This window comes from Echinops telfairi, unplaced genomic scaffold (assembly GCF_000313985.2).
Source record: "Echinops telfairi isolate 266 unplaced genomic scaffold, ASM31398v2 ScPeMD7_25;HRSCAF=90, whole genome shotgun sequence".
Lineage (NCBI taxonomy): Eukaryota > Metazoa > Chordata > Mammalia > Afrosoricida > Tenrecidae > Echinops > Echinops telfairi.
In genome coordinates, this window is record NW_022103922.1 from 6,499,818 (window position 1) to 6,519,575 (window position 19,758).

The 19,758-nt window shown below is 53.3% G+C and overlaps 1 protein-coding gene across 1 annotated transcript in view; it reads left to right on the plus strand.

Moving 5' to 3' along the window:
* The first annotated feature begins 7,190 nt into the window (after nucleotides 1-7,190).
* The window catches only part of SLC1A1 (solute carrier family 1 member 1), a 35,580-nt gene continuing 23,012 nt past the window's right edge, over nucleotides 7,191-19,758 (plus strand). Inside the window, exons 1-2 of the mRNA XM_045289369.1 lie at nucleotides 7,191-7,248; nucleotides 18,127-18,267. Of these exons, the coding sequence (XP_045145304.1) occupies nucleotides 7,191-7,248; nucleotides 18,127-18,267 (199 nt within the window). The remainder of the gene's footprint in view (nucleotides 7,249-18,126; nucleotides 18,268-19,758) is intronic.

Here is a 19,758-nt window from a genome sequence, read left to right on the forward strand (position 1 = left end):
TGTGGTGTGGCTGGTGGTTTTGAACTGCTGACCTTGTGGCTAGCAGCCCGACATATATAGACTCCCTACACCACCAGGCTTAGATCCTTTTACCCCGCACACCTTCCCCGAGGGACCTTGTTTAATGCAGCCTCTGAGGCAGTGGTTCTCAACCTTCCTCGTTGTGACCCTCTCATACAGGTCCTCGTGTGGTGGTGACCCCCCCCAACCATAAAATTATTGTCATTGCTACTTCATCACCGTAATTTTGCTACTTTTAGGAATTGGGCGACCCTGTGAAAGGGTCATTCAACTCCCAAAGGGGTCGCAACCCACAGGTTGAGAACCGCTGCCTTAGAGAAAGGGCCATTCTGCCGTCTTGATCCACGCTCCACACGTGGAACATGCAGGTGTGGGATGGGCTCTGAATGTCTGTGCAGGTTGCTTGGGTTTTTGAAACCAAATCAGCACCCATTGGACTCAAAGACCCACATGGAAGGCGTGACGTCTGCCGCTTGTATTTAGCACAGTGCTGGCCAGCTGTTTCGGGCCAGCACGACCCATGCAGCCAGCTCCTGAAAAGACCTAGATTGTTTGGGGGCTTACAGACTCATAAGCTGCTGTAAATGCAAACACAGCTAGCTCGTGACCGGTCGGCGACCTTCAGGCATGAAAACATCAATATACTTGTCCTCAGTGTGTGACGATATGCATTATTTGGCACAATAAGACCACAGAATTAAAGTTTTAGCAGCTTATCAAGAATCGGAGCAGCAGGCGTAAGAAGGAAAGTCATGTCCCCTAAAGGCACACTGTGTACAATATCGTGGGGTGACCGTTTACTGTCTGGTGGAGCTCAGAGAAGGGGCCCTGGTGGCAGAGTGGGCTGTGCATTGAGGTGTCAGCCAGGAGGCCAGCAGTTCAAACCCACCAGTCACTACTCAGAAGGAAGAGGAGGCTGTCTGCTCCCACCAGTATTTAAATTCCCAGCACTCCTGTGCAGGGTCAGTTCAATGCGATGGCCGTGGGCTGGGTGGTATGGGGATAAGTGCTCAGCTGATAACCGAAAGGTCAGCAGTTCCAGCCCCCCAACGGCTTCTGTAAAGGGTCACCACCTTGGAGACCCCGTCGGACTGTTCCACTGGGGTGCCACTTGTCGGAAACGGCTTGGCACAGGTGGATGTGGTTTTTGTGTTCCCCGAACTCAGATGGGTGTAAACCCGGGGTTAAGTCAGTCCAGGCATAAATGCTGATCACTGAGGTAAGAGCAAGCTGGCGGGGTGGTGTATGTGTGTGCCTGCATGTGTATGCGCACACGCGTGTGTGTACAGATACATGTGTGTGCCTGTGTGCGTGTGGCCATGGCTTGCTTGTGAGAAGAAGCTTTCCACATTAATTACTTTTGGGAAATTGTAATTACCTCCAACAGATACTGAGACTAAAAATAACCATGTCGGGCGCTCAGCAGCCGCTGGCCCGTGGAGGGATGCCTGAGGGACTGCTGGGTGTCCCCTGTGGTTGAATATTGGGGTCACGTTGATGCCGGGGACTCTCGAAGTCAGTACCCTCGCTTCCGATGACATCGAGTGGCCTATTTAAGGCCCTCGGGACAGTGTCTGTTAAACTAGCAAGTGTTCTAGCCATTGCTGTAACGACCGACATACACCTTCTCGCAGAGGGCGGCACCGGAGACTTCCACATGAAGTCGGCCATTGAGTCCGGGGCCTGGGCTCACTGGCTGCGCAGTTGGATTGAGAAGGCGCTCATGCCGGGTCCTTGCTAAGGAACAGCCCTCCGGTGCACAAAGCGAGCTCTGTGGTGAGGCGCCGGACTCCACGGTAACACCTCTGACGGTGGACTGGACGGGAAGTGTCCCAGTGACTCACGGGTGCTGGAATGCCACTCCCCTGTGTTTGAAAAACAGCAGCTCTCAGCCGGCCGGTGCCTCTGCTAGAGGCTGAATCTCCCCCTTCCAGCAAATAAAGGCAGAGAAGCAAACAAGCCCCGGCGGGTTGCCTCTGGCTCCCTCAGGCTGCTCCGTGGGGCCTCCCCTCACTGTGCTAGGGGTTTTCCAGGCCTCTCCTCCAGAGCACTGCGGCTCGAACTCAAGCCTCCAAACATTTGGGTAGCAGCCCAGAACAAGAAGCATCTGTACACGCAGGGACTCCTTCCCATAAAGACAGTAGAGACTTCCCCCACCCCCATCCCCTGTCTGCAGGGAGCATGTGTTCCAAGATCCCCAGTGGGCGCCTGAACCCAAGGATAGTACTGAACCCTGCGTGTGGTCCTTACGTAATGTGTTGAGGAGTTTAGCCTGTCAGTCGGCTCACGGCTTGATGACCTCATTTGGAAGCCCTAAGGAGATGAAGAGCTCACTGGAGGCGGGACACACGCTCACTCCCTAAGAGACATTCCTGTTGAGAAGACACATGGAGCTGTGCTGGCACCCTGGAGCTGAAGGAGCCACGTGGAGACCACACCAGCGCTGAGATGCTTAAAACACCACTGGATCCACAAGACTTTCCACCCACTGACCTGTGATCGTCCTGCATTTGGCATCATTGCATCTGTTTCGTGAGTCTAAAGAGGACTTTATAGCTTGGTATGGGACGTATGGGCTAATATCAGACTTAAGGACTTGGCTGGGATGTGTTCTCAATAGTCAACTGATCTTGTATATAAAGCTCTTGCTGATACACATAGGAGTCTCCCTGGATTTGTTTCTCTAGTCTACCCGGATTCATCCACTGCAGCAATGGGCTCACGCATGACGGTGGTTAAGGTGGCAGTGCTTCCTGCTGACCACATAGAGAAGGTCGCTGTGAGTCGGGACCGAGTCGATGGCACCTGTCAGCCGCCTGTATGCTATGTCTTGCCCTGTGCGTGCAGACCTCTGATCGCTACGTTCATCCAGAGAGAGAGGAACAACAATAACTGATAGTGGAATAGAAGCATTATCACGGTGATATGGGTGGCTATAGCACCTCTAGTACAGAGACAGCTGCCAAGTACCAGATGGCCCTGGACAGGGAGCTATGCTCCAGGGCACAGGGGCATCAAGATGGCAGGAGATTTTATCGCCGTCCTCAGACGGGCTCATAGTGGAGACCATCTTCCCCACCACTCAGACCAGGATCTCTATCCCCAGAGCCCTCCTGAGCCGCAGGGTCACCAGCTGTGCCCCCCAGACTGTCGGCCGCTCTGAGCTTCGATAGCAGCACAGAGTGGTGTTCTGCTTGGTCTGCAGGAAGAGCCCTTTGGAACTGGAATTGCAATTCAGAAATGCCCGGAGGGTGTGTCCATATGGTCTGTTTATTCTGACACCGTCCCCACCCCTGGCAGCTATTTGGGTTCAGTGCACTTGAGTAAGGTTGCGATGACAACATGCGCTGCCTCAGCCAGTAGGGGGGCGGCTTTAGCGAAGAAACCCTGAAAGGATTCTTTCTGATTCCATTCTTTCTCCGCCACTGTACTGTTGTTGCTGTTGGATGCTCATCATTGGGGGGAATTCAACCCACCACGGAAAAAACAAACAAAACGCTGCATCTTCAGGAGTGCCTAACTGGAGAGAGACCCTCCTCCCCAAGCCTCTCTCCACTCCCAGAGCAGAAAGAAACTGGTTATGTACAATTCCTGCGGGTGTTTCACGTACTTATCTTCTGAGCTCCTTGGTCTCTTGTCTCATATAAGATTCCTCAAATTGCCAGACAGTGAGCGAACGTGTCCTTTGCAAGGTTCGTTTCTGTCGGAGCCAACCAAACCCATTGTTGTCAGATGCCACCAAGCAACACCGTGCACACCAGAACAAGACCCTGCTCTGCCCTGCGCCGTCCCGACAGTCGCTGGTAGATGCGAGCCATTTCTCCTACACTCCCATGTCATCCATGTCCTTTGCAGCAGTTTCTTCTCATTTTGAGTCTTGCTCCGTCGACAGATGAAGGAAGGGCCTGAAAGCTTTGCTCCCTCCGTGTCATCAGGGCCCGTTTGCCTTGAGGAGGCAGCTCTTCCCTGGTCGTGATTTGAGTTCCTTTCAACCCGAGGGGGCTCCTTTTCTGGCAGAATATCGGACAACGCCCTGCTGCTGTTTAGAAGCTTTTCCCTGGCCAGTGTCTTTCCTAGTCGTCTTAATCCTGGAATCCTGGAAGCTCTGCTGAAACGTGCCCACCACGGGGTGACCCCGCTGGTACTTGAAATCCCAGTGGTGTCATCTGCAGTGTCACAACCACGTGCAAGCCACCACAGGAAGTGCGGCCAACTGACCGAGCGCTGGAACCAAGCCCAAGCAGTAGTCCTTCCTGAGGGCCGGCCATGAGTTTGTATGGTCAAATAGAGGTAGACGAAGACGAGGGAAGTCCTCAGTGGGATGGGTGAGCCCGAGCCCTCTGATGCTCTTGCAGGTGGCATGCAACCAGACAGGGTTTCAGTCTTCTGTCGGTCGCTGTGCATCAGCGCTGACTCAGTAGCAACTGTCAGCAATTATGGGCACGGTGCGTGTTGATGTTTCCCATTTGTCCCTCTATGAGTTAGGGGCTTTCCCAGTTTTCGAGACAGGAAACAAAAACTTGCCGGGCTTCAGCACACGCCAGTGATGAAAACGGCGAGGCTGGAATTTGCACCTCGGACCATCTGACTCAACACCTAGTCTATTAACCATTAAGCAGTGCACCTTCCCTCCTCAGTGGAAAACCAAGCCAAACCCATGGCTTCTGGAAAAGATTCCAACTCAGAGAGAACCTGTAGGGACCAAGGAAAACAGCCTCAGAGGGTCTCCAAGGCTGTGGTCCTTAGGGAAGCAGGCTGCCACATCATCTTCATGCCGAGTGGTCCATGGGTTCAAACCACACCGCCGACCTCTGTGTTTGCTGCCGAGGGTTTAATCCCTGGGCTACCAGGGTCTCTCGCTTCTTCACTTGTGATTGGGTGCCAGCGAAGGGTTTCAGACTCCCAGGGGCCCTCTGCGCTCTGGCACTGCGCCGTCCTCACAATCTTTGCTGTGTTAGAGCCCGTTGTTGCAGGCCCTGTGCCCGTCCACCTCACGGTGGGCGGTGGGGCCGGGGGTCTTTCTCTTTTCTACTTTACCAGGCATGATACTCTCCAGAGACGGACCCTCCTGGCAACGCGTCTCACCGTCCTCTTCTTAGGAGGCAGACTTGTCTGTTCTTGGGGCAGTTTATGATGTACACATTGTCCTTTCTAGCAGACCTCCACTTGCCTCATGGATGGTGAGAATCTTCTGGCAAGCAGTGCTCCGGCGAGTGCTCTAGGCCTGTTCCCGTTCTTCTCCCACACAAGCCTTCCAGGTGGGCTTGTCTCCCAGTGGGACCTGCCTGGTGGTAGTTGCTGCCCCGGGTGTGCTGTATCTCCCTGCCCTAATCCTTTTGTCCTTGTGTTCCACCAGTTATCCTACTCCTGCTTGGAAGTGGATCCGATTTCCACTGTCATCACGCCAGCCTGCGCTGAGCTCATCCCCACCCCCAGCCCCCTTCCCCCGCCCTCTTATCACTTCATTCAGATCAGTGTGGTTCTCAATCTTCCTGATGCTGCGACCCTTTAATACAGTTCCTCATGTTGTGGTGACCCCCAACCATCAAATTATGTTCGTTGCTGCTTCATCGCTGTAATTTTGCTACTGTGAAAGGGTTGTTCAACCCCCAGGTTGAGAACTGCTGATTTAGCTTCTCCAGTGGTGCACGGCTTTTGTACCTCCACTCCCGAGCTTGCCCAGTGGCAGACATCACTAGTCAATGGCTGCACTCTTTCCCATTGAGCTCTGCCGGGGGCCTCAGCCTCTTCACAGTGTTGCTGCAGGCAACCTCTGATCATCCAGTAGCGGTGGGAAGACGTGCCCAGTGAGATTCCCGTGAGGAGGTAGGGCCTCAAACTCAGCAGAGATGGGGTCTCTGGTGGGAGACACAGAGCTGAACCCTGCTTGGTGTCTTCCATCTTTGGGAAGCAGTTGTGCAGGCCCTGAGGTGTGGGCGGTGCTGGCGGGGAGCCACAAGGCAGGGAGAGCTTTCCAGGACAAGAGGCACCCCCTGGGGGAACATTCTGGCGAAGGAGGGAGCTGCTGTGCCTGGAGGGATCATGCGCCCTGTGAGTGGGAAGGCCGGGAGAGGGGGCGGGCAACTGCAGGTGGAATCTAGATGCCGCCACCTGCCCAGCGTTGAGTTGCGGGGTTTTATTTCTGCACTTCTTCACCCCTCAACTTCCTGAGGATAAGAATTCTGTCTTCAGGAGCTCAGGAGGGCCCTGAAGCTCCTGAGAAAGTGCTGGCTACTGAGGGTTGAAATGGCTGGGCCAAATTGTACAGCCTAATCCGTCAAGGGTGGGAGAGCTTTGGGGGATGAGTTGTGTTAGTCTGGGTAGACTAGAGAAACAAATCCATGGACACACATATGAGTATTAGAAAGAGATTTATATACAAGAACAATTGAACATTGAGAAAACATCCCAGCCCAGTCCAGATCAAGTTCATAAGTCCGACATTAGCCCATACGTCCAACACCAATCCATAAAGTCCTCTTCAGACTCACAAAACACATGCAGTGACGCCGAATGTAGAAGCTCACAGGCCAGTGGGTAGAAAGTCTTTGGATCCAGTGGCGTAAGCATCTCAGCGCTGGCAGGGGTCTCTGCATCAGGGTGGGGCCCTGTGTCTTGTCAGCTGCTCTGTCTCCCAGGGAGTGGCAGAGAGAGAAGTGTCTCCCGCCTCCAAGGAGGAAGTGCCGGAGTTCCCAGAATTCTCAGGAGAAGGCCGTGCCCACACAGACGCCTCAATGGCTATGATCCGATTGACAGACTAGACTCCACCCCTTCACTCATAATCCTCTCAAATTGACAATGATATAACTACCAGCGTGGTGTTGAGCAACTCTTGTCTCTTTAGTCTTATCGATATCTATAGGGCCCGCGTTGGCAAGTTTTCAGAAATTGGTCACCAGGCCTTTCTTCCTAGCCTGTCTTGGCTTTGTGTGCCCTGCTGAAACCTACCATGGGTGACCCTGGTATTTGAACTACCCGTGACCCACCTTCCAGCATCGCTGCGACATGCTGGCTACCACACCAGGACACGCTAACAGACAGGTGGTCTCAGAAGAGCACAACCAGAATAGGACACATCTCACTTTCTTCAGACGTGTCCCCAGAAAGACCAACCGCTGGAAAAGGGCCTCCTGTTCTGGTAGCGGGGCGACAAGAGAAACTCTCGTGAGATGGAGCGGCACTACCGTGCCACCACCACGGGCTCCAGCACACCAGCAAAGGAGAATGGTGCAGGACCAGACAGCGTTGTCCTCCCCTGATGTCGGGTCACCGTGGTTCCCGGTGCCCACACAGTGCCCACACGGTGCCGGCTGACCGCAGCAGCATCCCTTTAGTGGATTCCCGCATGGGTCCTCCTTCCAAACATGCTTCTACACTCTGTCCAAGTTCTCCCCGTTTGGTTCCCTGTCTGGAGACCATTTCTGTGATCGGAAGTTGATTCGCCTGCCCTACTTCTCCCTGTGAGGGACCCCTTGTGGCATGACACGTCGGGCCTCTCACTGCCACTGAGTCAATTTTGACTCCTAGCAACCCTACAGGACAGGGTAGGACTGCCCGTTGGGGATTTCTGAGACTGTAACTCTTTACAGGGGCTGAAAGCCTTGTCTCTCTCACTCGGAGTGGCTAGTGATTTCGAACTGCCGGCCTTGCGGTTAGCAGCCCATTGCATAACCACTACGCCGCCAGGACTCTTTTCGAACCACAGAGTAGTCAGCCGTTTGAAACTTCCAGTCCCTCCCTGGGAGACAGATGAGGCGGGCAGTTCTCCTGTGTCCCGTCGATGGCAGTGAGCCTGGAGTTCTGGGTTGGTTACCTGCCAGGAGGCCCAGAGTAAGCAGTAGACTTGGCCCTTCTGAGACCTTATCCAAACGCAATGACCGCCCAGAGCACCTAATGGGCTTGCTCCATTTCTGCCTCCCCAGCCACGCCCTTCTCACATGCAAAGCCCAGCTGCCTGTGCTGGTGCCCAAGCCAGACCCAAGCTCCAGGTCCAGAAGCCCCAGCAGCTGTGGGGTGCCATCCAGTGACTGACGTGTGGCAACCTCGTGGGTGTGCCACGGGGCTCCAGTGGCTCTAGCCTTTCTCGGGAGTAGATTGCCCGGCCTTTCTTCTCCGCTGCCCCTGGATGTGTTTGTCCTGCCAGCTTTCCAGTTAGTAGCTGAGCACAGAACTCTGGCTGGTCTCTAAAGGGCCCAGCAGTAACACTCCGGTTCCCAGCCACGGCCAGCGTCTCTAACCCCTTCTCCATCCCCACCGAACGAACCTAAGGTGACACCTGGCCTGCTCAAGACTTCTCACAGAAACCTTCCCCTCTCTTCACCCGGCTGCTGGTGCCACAGCCAATCCGGGGAAGCGCGGGCACCTTTTAGACATTTATTTCTGTCCCCAAAGTTTATTAACATGGGACTCCTTTGTTCTCTCTCTCTCTCTCCACCTTCTCCTGTGGCCGCACGTCCATCCCTCTGTCTCTTCCTCTCTCCAGCCTCCCTTTCTCCACTCTGTCTTTCAATCTCCCTCACCCTGCCCTCTCTACTCTCATGCCAGTCTAAATCCCGGGCAGGTCGCTCACTCTAATGACGCCTGTTCATTGGAGCCCACGCTCTGGGTCCTCTTTCCTTTCCTTCCCGTTCCAACAGTTACTGGTTCTGTGTGCCAGTTATGAATCCGATTGTGTTCCCCGCACACAAATTTGTGAATGTATCTGGGCCGTCACTCTCAGTGGGTTAGCAGTTATGAAATTGATTAGCCCCTACGAAGCGAAGGTATTTCCAGTCACCTCCCATGCAGGTGAAAGGTGGGTGTTGAATGAGGAAGAGTGGAGGAGAGTAGACACGTTTGAATTATGGTGCTGGCACAGAATATTTACAGTTCTCTGGACTGCCAAAAGAACAAGCAGCCCCGTCTCGGGAAACATACAACCAGAGGAGGGGTCTTCTTACAGGCAGAGAAGGCTAGACTGCATCTCGGGACCTTGGACATGTTGTCAGGAGAGACCAGCCCCTGGAGAAGGACATCATGCTTGGTAGCGTAGGGGGGCAGCAAAAAAGAGGAAGGAAGGTCCTTGACGAGATGGACGGACCCCGTGGCCCCAGCAGTGGGCTCAGACAGGGACATCTGTGAGGACGGCGCAGGGCCTCGGCAGTGTCTCCACTCTGTCGCACAAAGGGCTGCGATGAGTCGGAACCAACTCGGGGTACCCAACAGCATATGCCGTGACCTGACTGGATCAGCCATAAGAGGGTCTGGTGGAAGACGGCTGTGAATGGATGTAGGGGGCGTGTCCCGGAGTGTGGCCTTGCCGCATCTTTTTCCTTAAAAAAAAAACACCTTTCCTGCCAGAGAGTCAAATTTGACTCACAGCAGCCCCGTGGGACAGAGGAGCACTGTCTCTGCAGGTTTCCACACTTCATGGGAGTAGAACGCCTCCTCTTTCTCCCACAGAATGGCTTGCGGTTTCGAACGGCTGACCTTGGGGTTAGCAGCCCGTGCATAGCTCATTACACCACCGGGACGCCTCACCTTTCCTCTTACAAGAGATAACAGGAGGGAGAAGTGGGCAGAGAGAAAGGGACTTGCCTCCACCAAGAAAGAAGTACTGGGAACAGCATATCCTTTGGACCCAGAGTCCCTCTGCTGAGAGCCTCCTAGATCCATGGGGAAGTTGATGCCAAGACACATGGAGACCTCCAGGGGATTCCAGGCCTACAGATGCCAAACAAGGGCTTCCCTAGAGCCAGCAGAGAGCAAAGGCCTTCCTGGGGAGCCAGTGCCCTGAGAACACATCCTACCCCCCTCCGGCTGTGAGGGAGGGTCCACTTCTGTTGGCCGAAGCCATCCACTTGCGGGATTTCTGTTCCAGCGCCCTGGACAAGAAAGACAATGCTGCTGAGTCAGTGCTGACTCTTAGCAGCCCAGGGGGACCCATTCTGCCCCATGGAGCAGGTGGTAGGCTCGATGGCCCCCCCTTTCATCAGCAGCCCGGCCCCTGGGAGAGAAGAAGAACATTTGGCGTCTGTTGTCATGTGAGTGGAAAGATGGAGTGAGGTTTGGCTGCCTGTTTTCCTTCTTGCGGTAGAAACATAGCACACAACACACTTGCCGGTGCTGCAGGTTTGACACAGAGTCCCTAGCAGTAATGGCACACAGCCTGCGGTACGGCCATCGCTACGGCCTCTTTTGAGTCATTCGGCACCCCTCCCAGAAGCCCCGTGCCCGCTCAGGGACAGCACAGCAGACCCAGTGTTCTGCATCTGCGGTGCCGGTGCCGCCCACCGATGCTGCCTGCAGTCCCCGAGTGCCCATCTGCTCGGCGCTCAGGGTGCCTGAGAACGGAGGTGATGGGCCCAGGGGGTGGGACCAGCAGCTGTGACCTTCTCTCCCTGACCTCTCCCCCACCCCACCCCCAGCTCTGGAGAACATCTGAGTGTCTCATCAGGGCCACACTGAACAGGAAGCAAAAACCCTTCAGAAATAAGCAAGGCCCCCACAGCCGTTGAGACCCTCCGGGAAGGTGCAGGGCTGTGTTCGCTGTGTGTGACCGGTTTGCAGTCCATCGCCGTCAATGTGCATGAGTTTCTAAACCTTGCGTCTCAGCCCTCGTTGCCATCAGGGGAGCGGATGCCAAGTGCAGGTGGAGGGGCTTCAGAAAACTCAAGTGCCTTGCTAGCGTGGGTTGCAGCTGACCAAAACACCTAGTCAGGGGCCGTGCAAAGAATGAGACTTGGATTCTGGGTACGGCGTTGTTCTCGGAAGGTGTCGTTGTGGAACGCCATCTTTGTGTGTTTGCTACTGTCTTAGGTCAGCGGTTTGAAACCACCGGCCGCTCCTTGGGAGAAAGACAAAGCTTTCGTTCCGGAATGAGTTGCAGTCTGGGAGACCCACAGGGGCGGTTCCACCCTGCCCTCCAGGGTCGCCGTGCGACAAACCTGACTCTCCTGTTCTGTATGAAGAGGCACCTGGGCCCCTTGTTTCAAAAGATTCGGAAGAAAACCGTTGCCAGGGACATGATTCTGACTCATGGTGACTCCGTGTGGGTCCGCGTGGACTGTGTGCCCCATAGGGGTTTTCAGTGGCTGGTTTTTAGCAGTCTAGCCCCAGGCCCTTCTTGTGAGGCCCCCCTGGGTGGGCCTGAACCTTTAGCAGCTGCTCAGTGCAGTGATCAAGGACTCACCCGCATGACCCTGAGGACTCACCTGAGATGCTCATGCCCTCTGCCTGAGTGCCCTGCTGCTAACAACACAGCAGCAACCTCGTTTGATACGCACCATAGAGACTGGACTCCTCTCACCCGCTCCACCTATTCCCAACCTGCCCCATCCTCAGCGGCAACCCCCAGGGGCTCCAGAGAAGGTGTCAGAGCCTCCCGGGCACAGCCCCATAACCCTCCGGAGGCCAGGAGTCCCTGAGAGGCTGTACTGCTGAGCCGGATGGACGGGGATTTGCCCTTCCCACATTCCCGGGGAGCCTGTTTCTCACCCTCTGGGAATGGGACCCTCCCTCTTGGCCTCTGCCCTTTACAGTCAAGTCTGGTGAGCAGAGGGGTCAAAGCACCTGCCGTGTGCCTAGCTCGGGGCCAGGGGCTGCCAAGCCCCTTGTTATTGAGCCCGTGCCAGCTATGGAAACCCTGTCAGACCATGGGCTCCCAAGCTTATTTGGCCTGGCACCCCTTTTCAGAAAAAAAAAACCCCAAACATTACTCCGTGCCCCTCCTGGTCCTTAACCCTGCATCTGGTCTAAAGCCTAGGCGTCTATTTTTACATCCACCCGCTATCACTCCAGCACCCTCCAGGGCACTGCTATAGAGGGCCATCCTTTCAGGCCACCTGGACCCTTTGGTACAGGAGTCCCCGGTGGTATAGTGGTTATCCTTTGGGCTGCTAACTACAAGGTCAGCAGTTCAAAACCACCAGCCTCTCTGCAGGAGAAAGATGAGGCTCTCTACTCCTGTAAAGAGCTACGGTCTCGGAAGCTCACAGGGCAGTTCTACCCTGTCGTAGAGGGTCTCTAGGGGTTGTCATCGACTTGCTGGCGGTGAGGTCGTTTGCTTTTGTTTGTTTTTTAGACCCTCTGTTGACCAGATGGACAGTCCTCGCCCATATCTTCCCCACCAGCTGTGGATTCATAGGGACCCCTTCCCCTTAACCCTCCCTCACCCCAGGCTGTGAAATCTCCAGAGATGTCCAGGCATCCCTGCAGGTAGCAGAGAGCCCTGCCCGCTTCTCTGCTGGGCATTGTCTATGCAACACAAGGAATTCAGTTCCCTGAGCATCTCCAGAGAGCCTCCGGGTGGCACAAATAGCTCAGCTCTGGACAGCGCTTCAGACCCACCCAGCAGCCGAGCACTTCACCGGCTGCACCACCAGGGCTCCTTAGAAACCACCCTTAGGCGTATAACAAGGAACAGGATGGCTGCAGTGTTGGGGACACAGCTCAGAGGTGTGGAGGACAAGGGGGCTCACCTTCCACTTCCAGCCAATGCACCTCACCAGCAGCCACCACCTATCTGTCCGTGGAGGCTTGCATTACCCTGCTGGGTGCCAGCAGTTTCCAGGCTAAGGCGAACTAGCAAGAAAGGCCTGGCGATCTCCTTCCGGAAATCAGCCAGTGGAGACTCCGTGAGCACGTCGTGGGGACAGCGCGGGATCAGGCAGCATTCCGTTCTCTTGGATACAGGCCACCGTGAGCTGACAGGAGAGACTGGGTGGCAGCTAACAGCGGCAACATCATCTTGCTAAACCATTCCCCAACCCCTGTCCCAGATGGGGACTCTCCAGTCTCCTCCTGCCTCGTCTCTCCCTCGCCTGATGGTGCTCCTAGTCTTTCTGTGGCTTCCTTCCCCTGCCTCCTGACCTCCATCTTCCTCCCCTAACCCGAGCTGCACGCCTGGGGCAGGCTTTTCTCTACTCCAGACCCGCCTTAGCCACGTGCAGTGGCTGTTCATTATCTCCATGAATTGCTAATCTTCGGAGATGACTTGCTAGTTTCACACATGGCTTATCTCCTCGCAGTGTCCTGGTTAATGTGGACAGAAGTTAAGTATCAGGGAAGCATAAATTCTCCTTCCTAGCATTGTACCCCTTCCATGGGATAGCCCAGCTGCTCTGGTAGGTGTGGCAGTTAAGCCCTGCTAATCCCGCGTGGTGAGCTCCTTGGAGGTGGGATGTACTTCCAATATAAGTAGGCTCAGCAGGAAGCTTGCTTGCTTTTTGATGGGACTGGATTCGACATCTGGCTTGCCATTCTCTGTTTTTTGGGACTTGAGCCAGTAGCCTTCTGTGTAAGGCCTGCCGTTCCCGGGAGCCATCAGCCTCCTGCCATCTGACCTGCAGCCTTGGACCATTTGCCTCTGCAGCCAGACATCTGCCATCTGACCCGTGGACTCAGAACCCTCCCCTGTAATGATGTGAGCCATTTCCTTGACATGCCAGAGGGGATATATCCCCACCCCCCCCCACCCCCAAAATGGATTTTTTTCAAAGCTTCGTATTTTTTATTATTTTTTATAAAACATATCCCCTTCAAAGTATTCTCCATCACACTTAATACATTTGTCAAATTGATATTCCATTCTTGGAAACATTTTCCAAACTCATCTGTTTGGATGGCTGATAGCACCTCCCTCGTTTATTCCTTCACCTCTTTTATGTTGTCAAATCGCTGTCCTTTCATGCCCCTCTTCATTCATGGAAACAAAAAGAAGTCAAATGGAGCGGAGTCAGGTGAGTCGGGTGCGAAGGGCAAACGTGGCGCCTGAGATGGCTGTGAGCAGGTGCATTGTTGTGGTGGCAAAACCAGTCCCCCGCCTGCCACAGATCAGACCCCCCCACACACACACACTGTTATGTGATCTTTTTAGAACCTCTAAATAGGAAGCCTGATTAACAGTCTGAAATGAACTCCAAATGCACGATCCCCATCACTTCAGCGGAGTTTTTCCAGGTTTGGGGGCACCCCCTCGTAGACCTCTTTATGTGTTTACACACGTGTGCTTCACTGTCCACGTCAGGGCTCCCTGCAGTGATACGTAGACAAGGCGAGAACGGTTTCGCCTCACCTCTATTGTTGCTTCCAGTGGGGCTGTGGTCACATTGTTTGGGCCGTAGATACCGTTTTGTTCTTGCTGTAAAGTAGTGGTTCTCAACCTTCCTAATTCCACAACCCTTTAATAAAGCTCCTCATGTTGGGGTGACCCCCAACCATAAAATGATTTTCGTTGTTACTTCATAGCTGTAATTTTGCTACTGTTATGAATCATCATGTAAATATCTGGTATGTAGGATGTATTTTCATTGTTACAAAATGAACATAATTAAATAATTAAAGCATAGTGATTAATTCACAATTATATATTGTGAACTATTTATGTGCTTTCCGATGATCTTAGGCAACTCCTGTGAGAGGGTCGTTCGACCCACAGGTGAGAAGCGCTGTTGTAAAGGATTTGGGAGACCCCGCAGCATCTGGGTGTGTAAGCCACGGTTCAGGGGAAGACCAGGCAACAGTGGGGTGACTCACATCTTGGGGTGCGACAGGGGAAAGGGATGAGGAAAGGGGGCCAAGAGATTGCCCTGGAATGAGGGGGACAGCTGGCCTGCCCTCCCCACTTAGTGGTGTCTGCTCAGGGGCAGTGGCTCCCTCTGTTCACACCACGCCCTGCCTTCTCCGGCCATCGGACGTGCAGAGTAGTTCCCAGTGAACTGGGCCTTTCGTTACGAACCACTGAAAATGATGGACTCTGCTGTTTTGCAAATGCTTCCAAACAGGAGCAATGCTGTCTGCGTAAAACCGAGTCTACTGCCATTCAGCAAGACTCCCTGAGTTCATTTCTGCAGCCGTGAAAACCACGAGTGAGCTAGCGAGCGAGTGTGTGTGTGTGTATGTACAAAGACCGGGGAGGGCAGGGGGGAGGGAGGCAGGAAGCCCTTTCCATGAGACATGGCTCTTGGTTTGCTTCGTTGTGGTAAAATATCGCCACGACAAACTCACTTGCTGATTCTACATTGTTTCACATGTGCAATCGGGGCCATGGATTCCGGTTTCCTCTTGTGCAGCCGTTGCCCCTGCCCGTCTCCCAGTGAAAACCGGCGCAGACGCACTGCGGTGCATTCTGACTCACAGACCCCTGCAGCACAGAGCACAGCTTCCCTTTGGGGGGGTGGTGTGTGTGTGTATGGGCTTTGGTATTTGTTTATATTAATCATTCTATCGGGGGCTCTTGCAGATCTTACAGTGATCCATAAGCCAGTTGTGTCAAGCGCACTTGTACATTTGTTGACATCATTTTCAAAACATTTTCTTTCTTCTTGTGCCCTGGGTATCAGCTCCTCTTTTTTCCCCTCCCTCCCCTGCCCTAACCCCCTTGTGCCCCCTTGATCAATTATATATTATTATTGTTATTTTCGTATCGTGCACCGTCCACTGTCTCCCTTCACCCACGTTTCTGTTATTCGCCCCCACCTCAGGGTAGGGGTACAGGGTTATATATCCATCATTGTGATCAGTTCCTCCTTCCCCCCCACCCTCCCCTTCCCTCATGTTGTCACTACTCCCACCACTGCTTGTGAGGGGTTTATCTGTCCTGGATTCTGTGTGTCTAGGGCTCTTCTCTGTACAGTGTACGTACTCTGGTCTAGCACGGTTCATGAGGTAGAACTAAGGTCATGGTAGTGGGGGTGGCAAAAGCATTCAAGAACAAGAGGAATGTTGTAAGTTTCATAGGTGCTATACTGCACCCTGGCTGACTCATCCCTTCTTTGTGACCCTTTTGTAAAGGATGTCTAATTGTTTACAGATGGGCTCTGGGGCTCCACGCCCCCTTTCGTTTGCATCAATATAATTGTTAATTGTTTGTTTTGGATCTTTTGATACCTGCATCTTGTTGACACCTCATGATCACACAGGCTGGTGTGCTTCTTCCCCGTGGGTTTTGTTGCTTCCCTGCTAGATGGCCGCTTGTTTATCTTCAAGCCTTTAAGACCTCAGGAGCTATATAGCCAGGCACCATCAGTTTTCTTCACGTTTGCTTACACACCCATTTTGTCTCCAGCGATTGTGTCGGGAAGGTGAGCATCATGGAATGCCAGGTTATGAGAACAAAGTGTTCTCGTGTTGCGGGAGGACATGCTTAGAGGCCCAGAGCCCATCTGTAGAGCTGCCCTTGTGGATCTGACACTGGAGATCTTTTCAGGAGGCGACAACCTCGTCCTTGTCCCGAGGAGTGACTGTGGGTTCAAGCAGGTCAGTGTCCAGCCCGCTCTGCCACCTGGGCTTCAAGAACAAGCCCAGTGGTGATGAGTCGGGTTGCCAACTGCAACATCAGCACTTTGTTGGTTTTTGGGTTTTTTTCTTTTTCTTTTTTTAATCATTTTATTAGGGGCTCACACAACTCCCTTCACAATCCATACATACATCAATTAAGCAAAGCACATTTGTACGTTCATTGCCCTCATCATTCTCAAAATATTTCCTCTCCACTTAAGCCCCCGGCATCAGGTCCTCATTTTTCCCTCCCTCCCCACTCCCTCCTCCCTCCTCCCTCATGAACCCTTGATAGTTTATAAATTATTATTTTGTTATATCTTGCCCTGTCTGACGTCTCCCCTCACCCACTTATCTGTTGTCCGTCCCCCAGGGAGGAGGTCACATGTTGATCCTTATAATAGGTTCCCTCTTTCCAACCCACTCTCCCTCCACCCTCCCAGTATCGCCATTCACACCACTGGTCCTGAAGGGCTCATCCACCCTGGATTCCCTGTGTTTCCAGTTCCTATCTGTACCAGAGTACATCTCTGGTCTAGCCAGACTTCAAGGCAGAATTCGCATCATGACTGGAGATCCCCTTGCAGAGGGGTCTCGGGGAGGAGACGAGCCAGTCAGGGTGTGATGTAGCAATGATGAAAAATACAACCTTACTCTAGTTCCTAAACATCAGCACTTTGAAACACCTCCCTCTTCGCAGGAGAGTGGAGGCTGTCTGCTCCTGTCAAGAGTTAGTCTCAGAAATCCAAAGAGCCAGTTCTGCCCCACCCTTCGCGGGTGGCTGTGGGTTGGAATCAGCTCAATGACAGTGAGTTTGAGTGCCCCTTAAGCAAAGCCTTCTCTTGCCCCGTCCCCTACTCCTGCCGATCTCAAAAGAGCTTTGATCTCTGTCTACGTGCTGTTTCAGAGAAGTGGGACCACAGTTTTTCTCCCTTTGCAGTTTAGTTTTTACTTCATGACCTGTTTCCAAGACTCATATTGTAGTGTGTATCCAACCTATGTTTCTCTTGATGGCTGAGTAACATCGGATATGCATACCGTACTTTAAGGCATCCCAGTGGCATGGTGGTTTAAGTGCTTGACAGCTGGCTAAAATGTGGTCCGTTCAATCCCAGCAGCCACTCCACGGGAGAAAGACGTACCAGTCTGTTTAAATAGACATGCAGCCGTGGAAACCCTGTGGGACAGTTCTGGTCTAGCCTGCAGGGTTGCTATTAGTCTGAATCCACTCAGCTGCCACCACGTTTGCAGCCTGGTTTCACGTTTCATTTGCCCGTTCCTGTTGGACACTTAAGTCGCTTCCACCTTTCAGCTTTGGTGAATAGCGCCACAGTAGACATTCATCTGCATTTGTATGTGAGGTGTGCGTGTGAGTCTCATGTTCTTCGTACACGTATGTGTGTGGGGAGTCCTGGTGGTTACACGTCGGGCTGCTGACTGCAAGCCGTTTGGAACCATCAGGTGTTCTGCGGGAGAAAGGTGGGGCTCTCTGCTCCCATGAGGAGTCGGCCTTGGAAACTCGCAGCAGCAGCTCTGTCCCGTCCTGTAGGCTTGCTGTGAGTCTGCGTCTGCTCGGTGACAGGGAGCTCGGTGTCGTTGATGTGTGTGTCATCCTGATGATAAACCCACTGAGGGAGTACAAAGCAACAACAGCTGCACTGAATTCAACAACAGCAACAGAGCCTTAAAATAATTCGTACTTATAGTCGTCACCATTCAGGGCTGGGAGGGTTTCCGTCTAATGCTGTGCTCTTGGAAGTGATCTCAAGCGCTTTCCTGGGGGTTCAAATGTGGTTTCCGACAGAACTCAGCCACGCTCTTTTCCTCCCCCCTCCCTGTCTCCCTTAGGGATTACCGTGGGAGTCTTGGTGCGCGAGTACAGCCAGCTCTCGAGCCTGGAGAAATTCTACTTCGCTTTTCCTGGGGAAATTCTCATGAGGATGCTGAAGCTCGTCATCTTGCCACTAATTATATCCAGCATGATTACAGGTATCCGGAGAAACTGATGTTCTCCCAAGACTGTGTAAGGTGCCTTTGCATAAAGTGTACCTGTCTCAATGTGCAGAAAATTTAAATGCACTGATGTCTTCCTCTCCCTCCTCCCTCTCTCTCCCACGCCATCCGCTCCCCTCCCCTCCACCTCGTTCTGCTCGCTCTCCCCTTCCCCTCCCTTCTGTGTGTGCATGTGCGTGCGTGTGTGCATGTGTGTGCGTGTGTGCATGTGTGCGTGCCTGCGTGTAGGAGAAAGAACCAGCATCAAGTGAGCACAGAACGCAATTGACACTACAGGTAACTTCACACACACATACACTCGGGGTGTGCACAGCCCCGGCTTTATGAATAAGTGTACACCGTATTAACACTCGGGTCAAAGCCAATAGGTCAACAGTGGCCGTGCCTGGATGGTAAGATAACCTGATTCTTTCCACTTCTCGTTTTCAGAGTAAACACGTTATTTTAAACATCAGTAAGAAGGATGGGGGAGGGTTGTCTGCTCCTTTGGTTGGTTGGAAAAGAAGGGGGCCGTGGATGGGTTCTGGTCAGTGCCCCTCGCTTTGCCTCTGCGGGTTTCCTGGGCCCCAGCTCTGCCCCTGCCAGCTCAGCACCACCTGATCCCAGGGACGCGGTGCATCCCCCGTGTTGACCGAGCACCTGAGAGCAGCGTTGCCCGACTAGCTCTCCCCTACAAAGTATTTGATGTAGTCCTAGAGCAGTGGTTCTCAGCCTTCCTCATGCCGTGACCCTTTAATAGTATCTCATGTTGTGGTGACCCCCAAACAACATTGTTTTCGTTACTACTTCATCACTGTCATTTTGCTACTGTGATGAATCGGACGACCCTGTGAAAGGGCCGTTCAACCCCAGGCTGAGAATCACTGTCTTAGAGGCTGTGGGTGTGTGGGGAAGCACTGTTGCTGGGATGAGTCAGCTCATGCCATCTCCAGGAATCCCGTGGGACAGAGCGGAGCTTCCACGTCAACCCCCTGCCTGCGAGCCGAGAGGTGCTGGCTGACTCCTTCTGGGGCAGATTTGTTTAAGAAATTTACACCAAGAATCTGATTATCATGAAGCATTTTATAGCCAGCTGGGTTCTGGAGTAACAGCACAGCCAGCAGCCCCTGGCCAAATCACGAAGACAAATTGAGATGTATTAGCATATTCTGGAAACAGTTCTCCACCTAGCTTTAATTAGCTTCACTGCTGGAAGGAAATTCTAAGCTGTGTGGAACCACACAGCGAGGGCAGTTCTTTGGCCAGCCGTGAGCCTGGCACCTGGCTGCCCAGAGGGGTGGGACCTGCTCACAACGGACATCAACTGTGGAAAGACCCCTCTGGGCAGACAGTCACTGTTAGGTCAGGGCTGCAGGTGCTGCGCCTGTTACTCAGAACTCTGCCAAATTGGTGGTTTTCTGGTCCTGTTTTTGTTTACTTGTTTGTTTTCACCTGCCATTATGATACGCCACCCCTGTGACAGTAGCT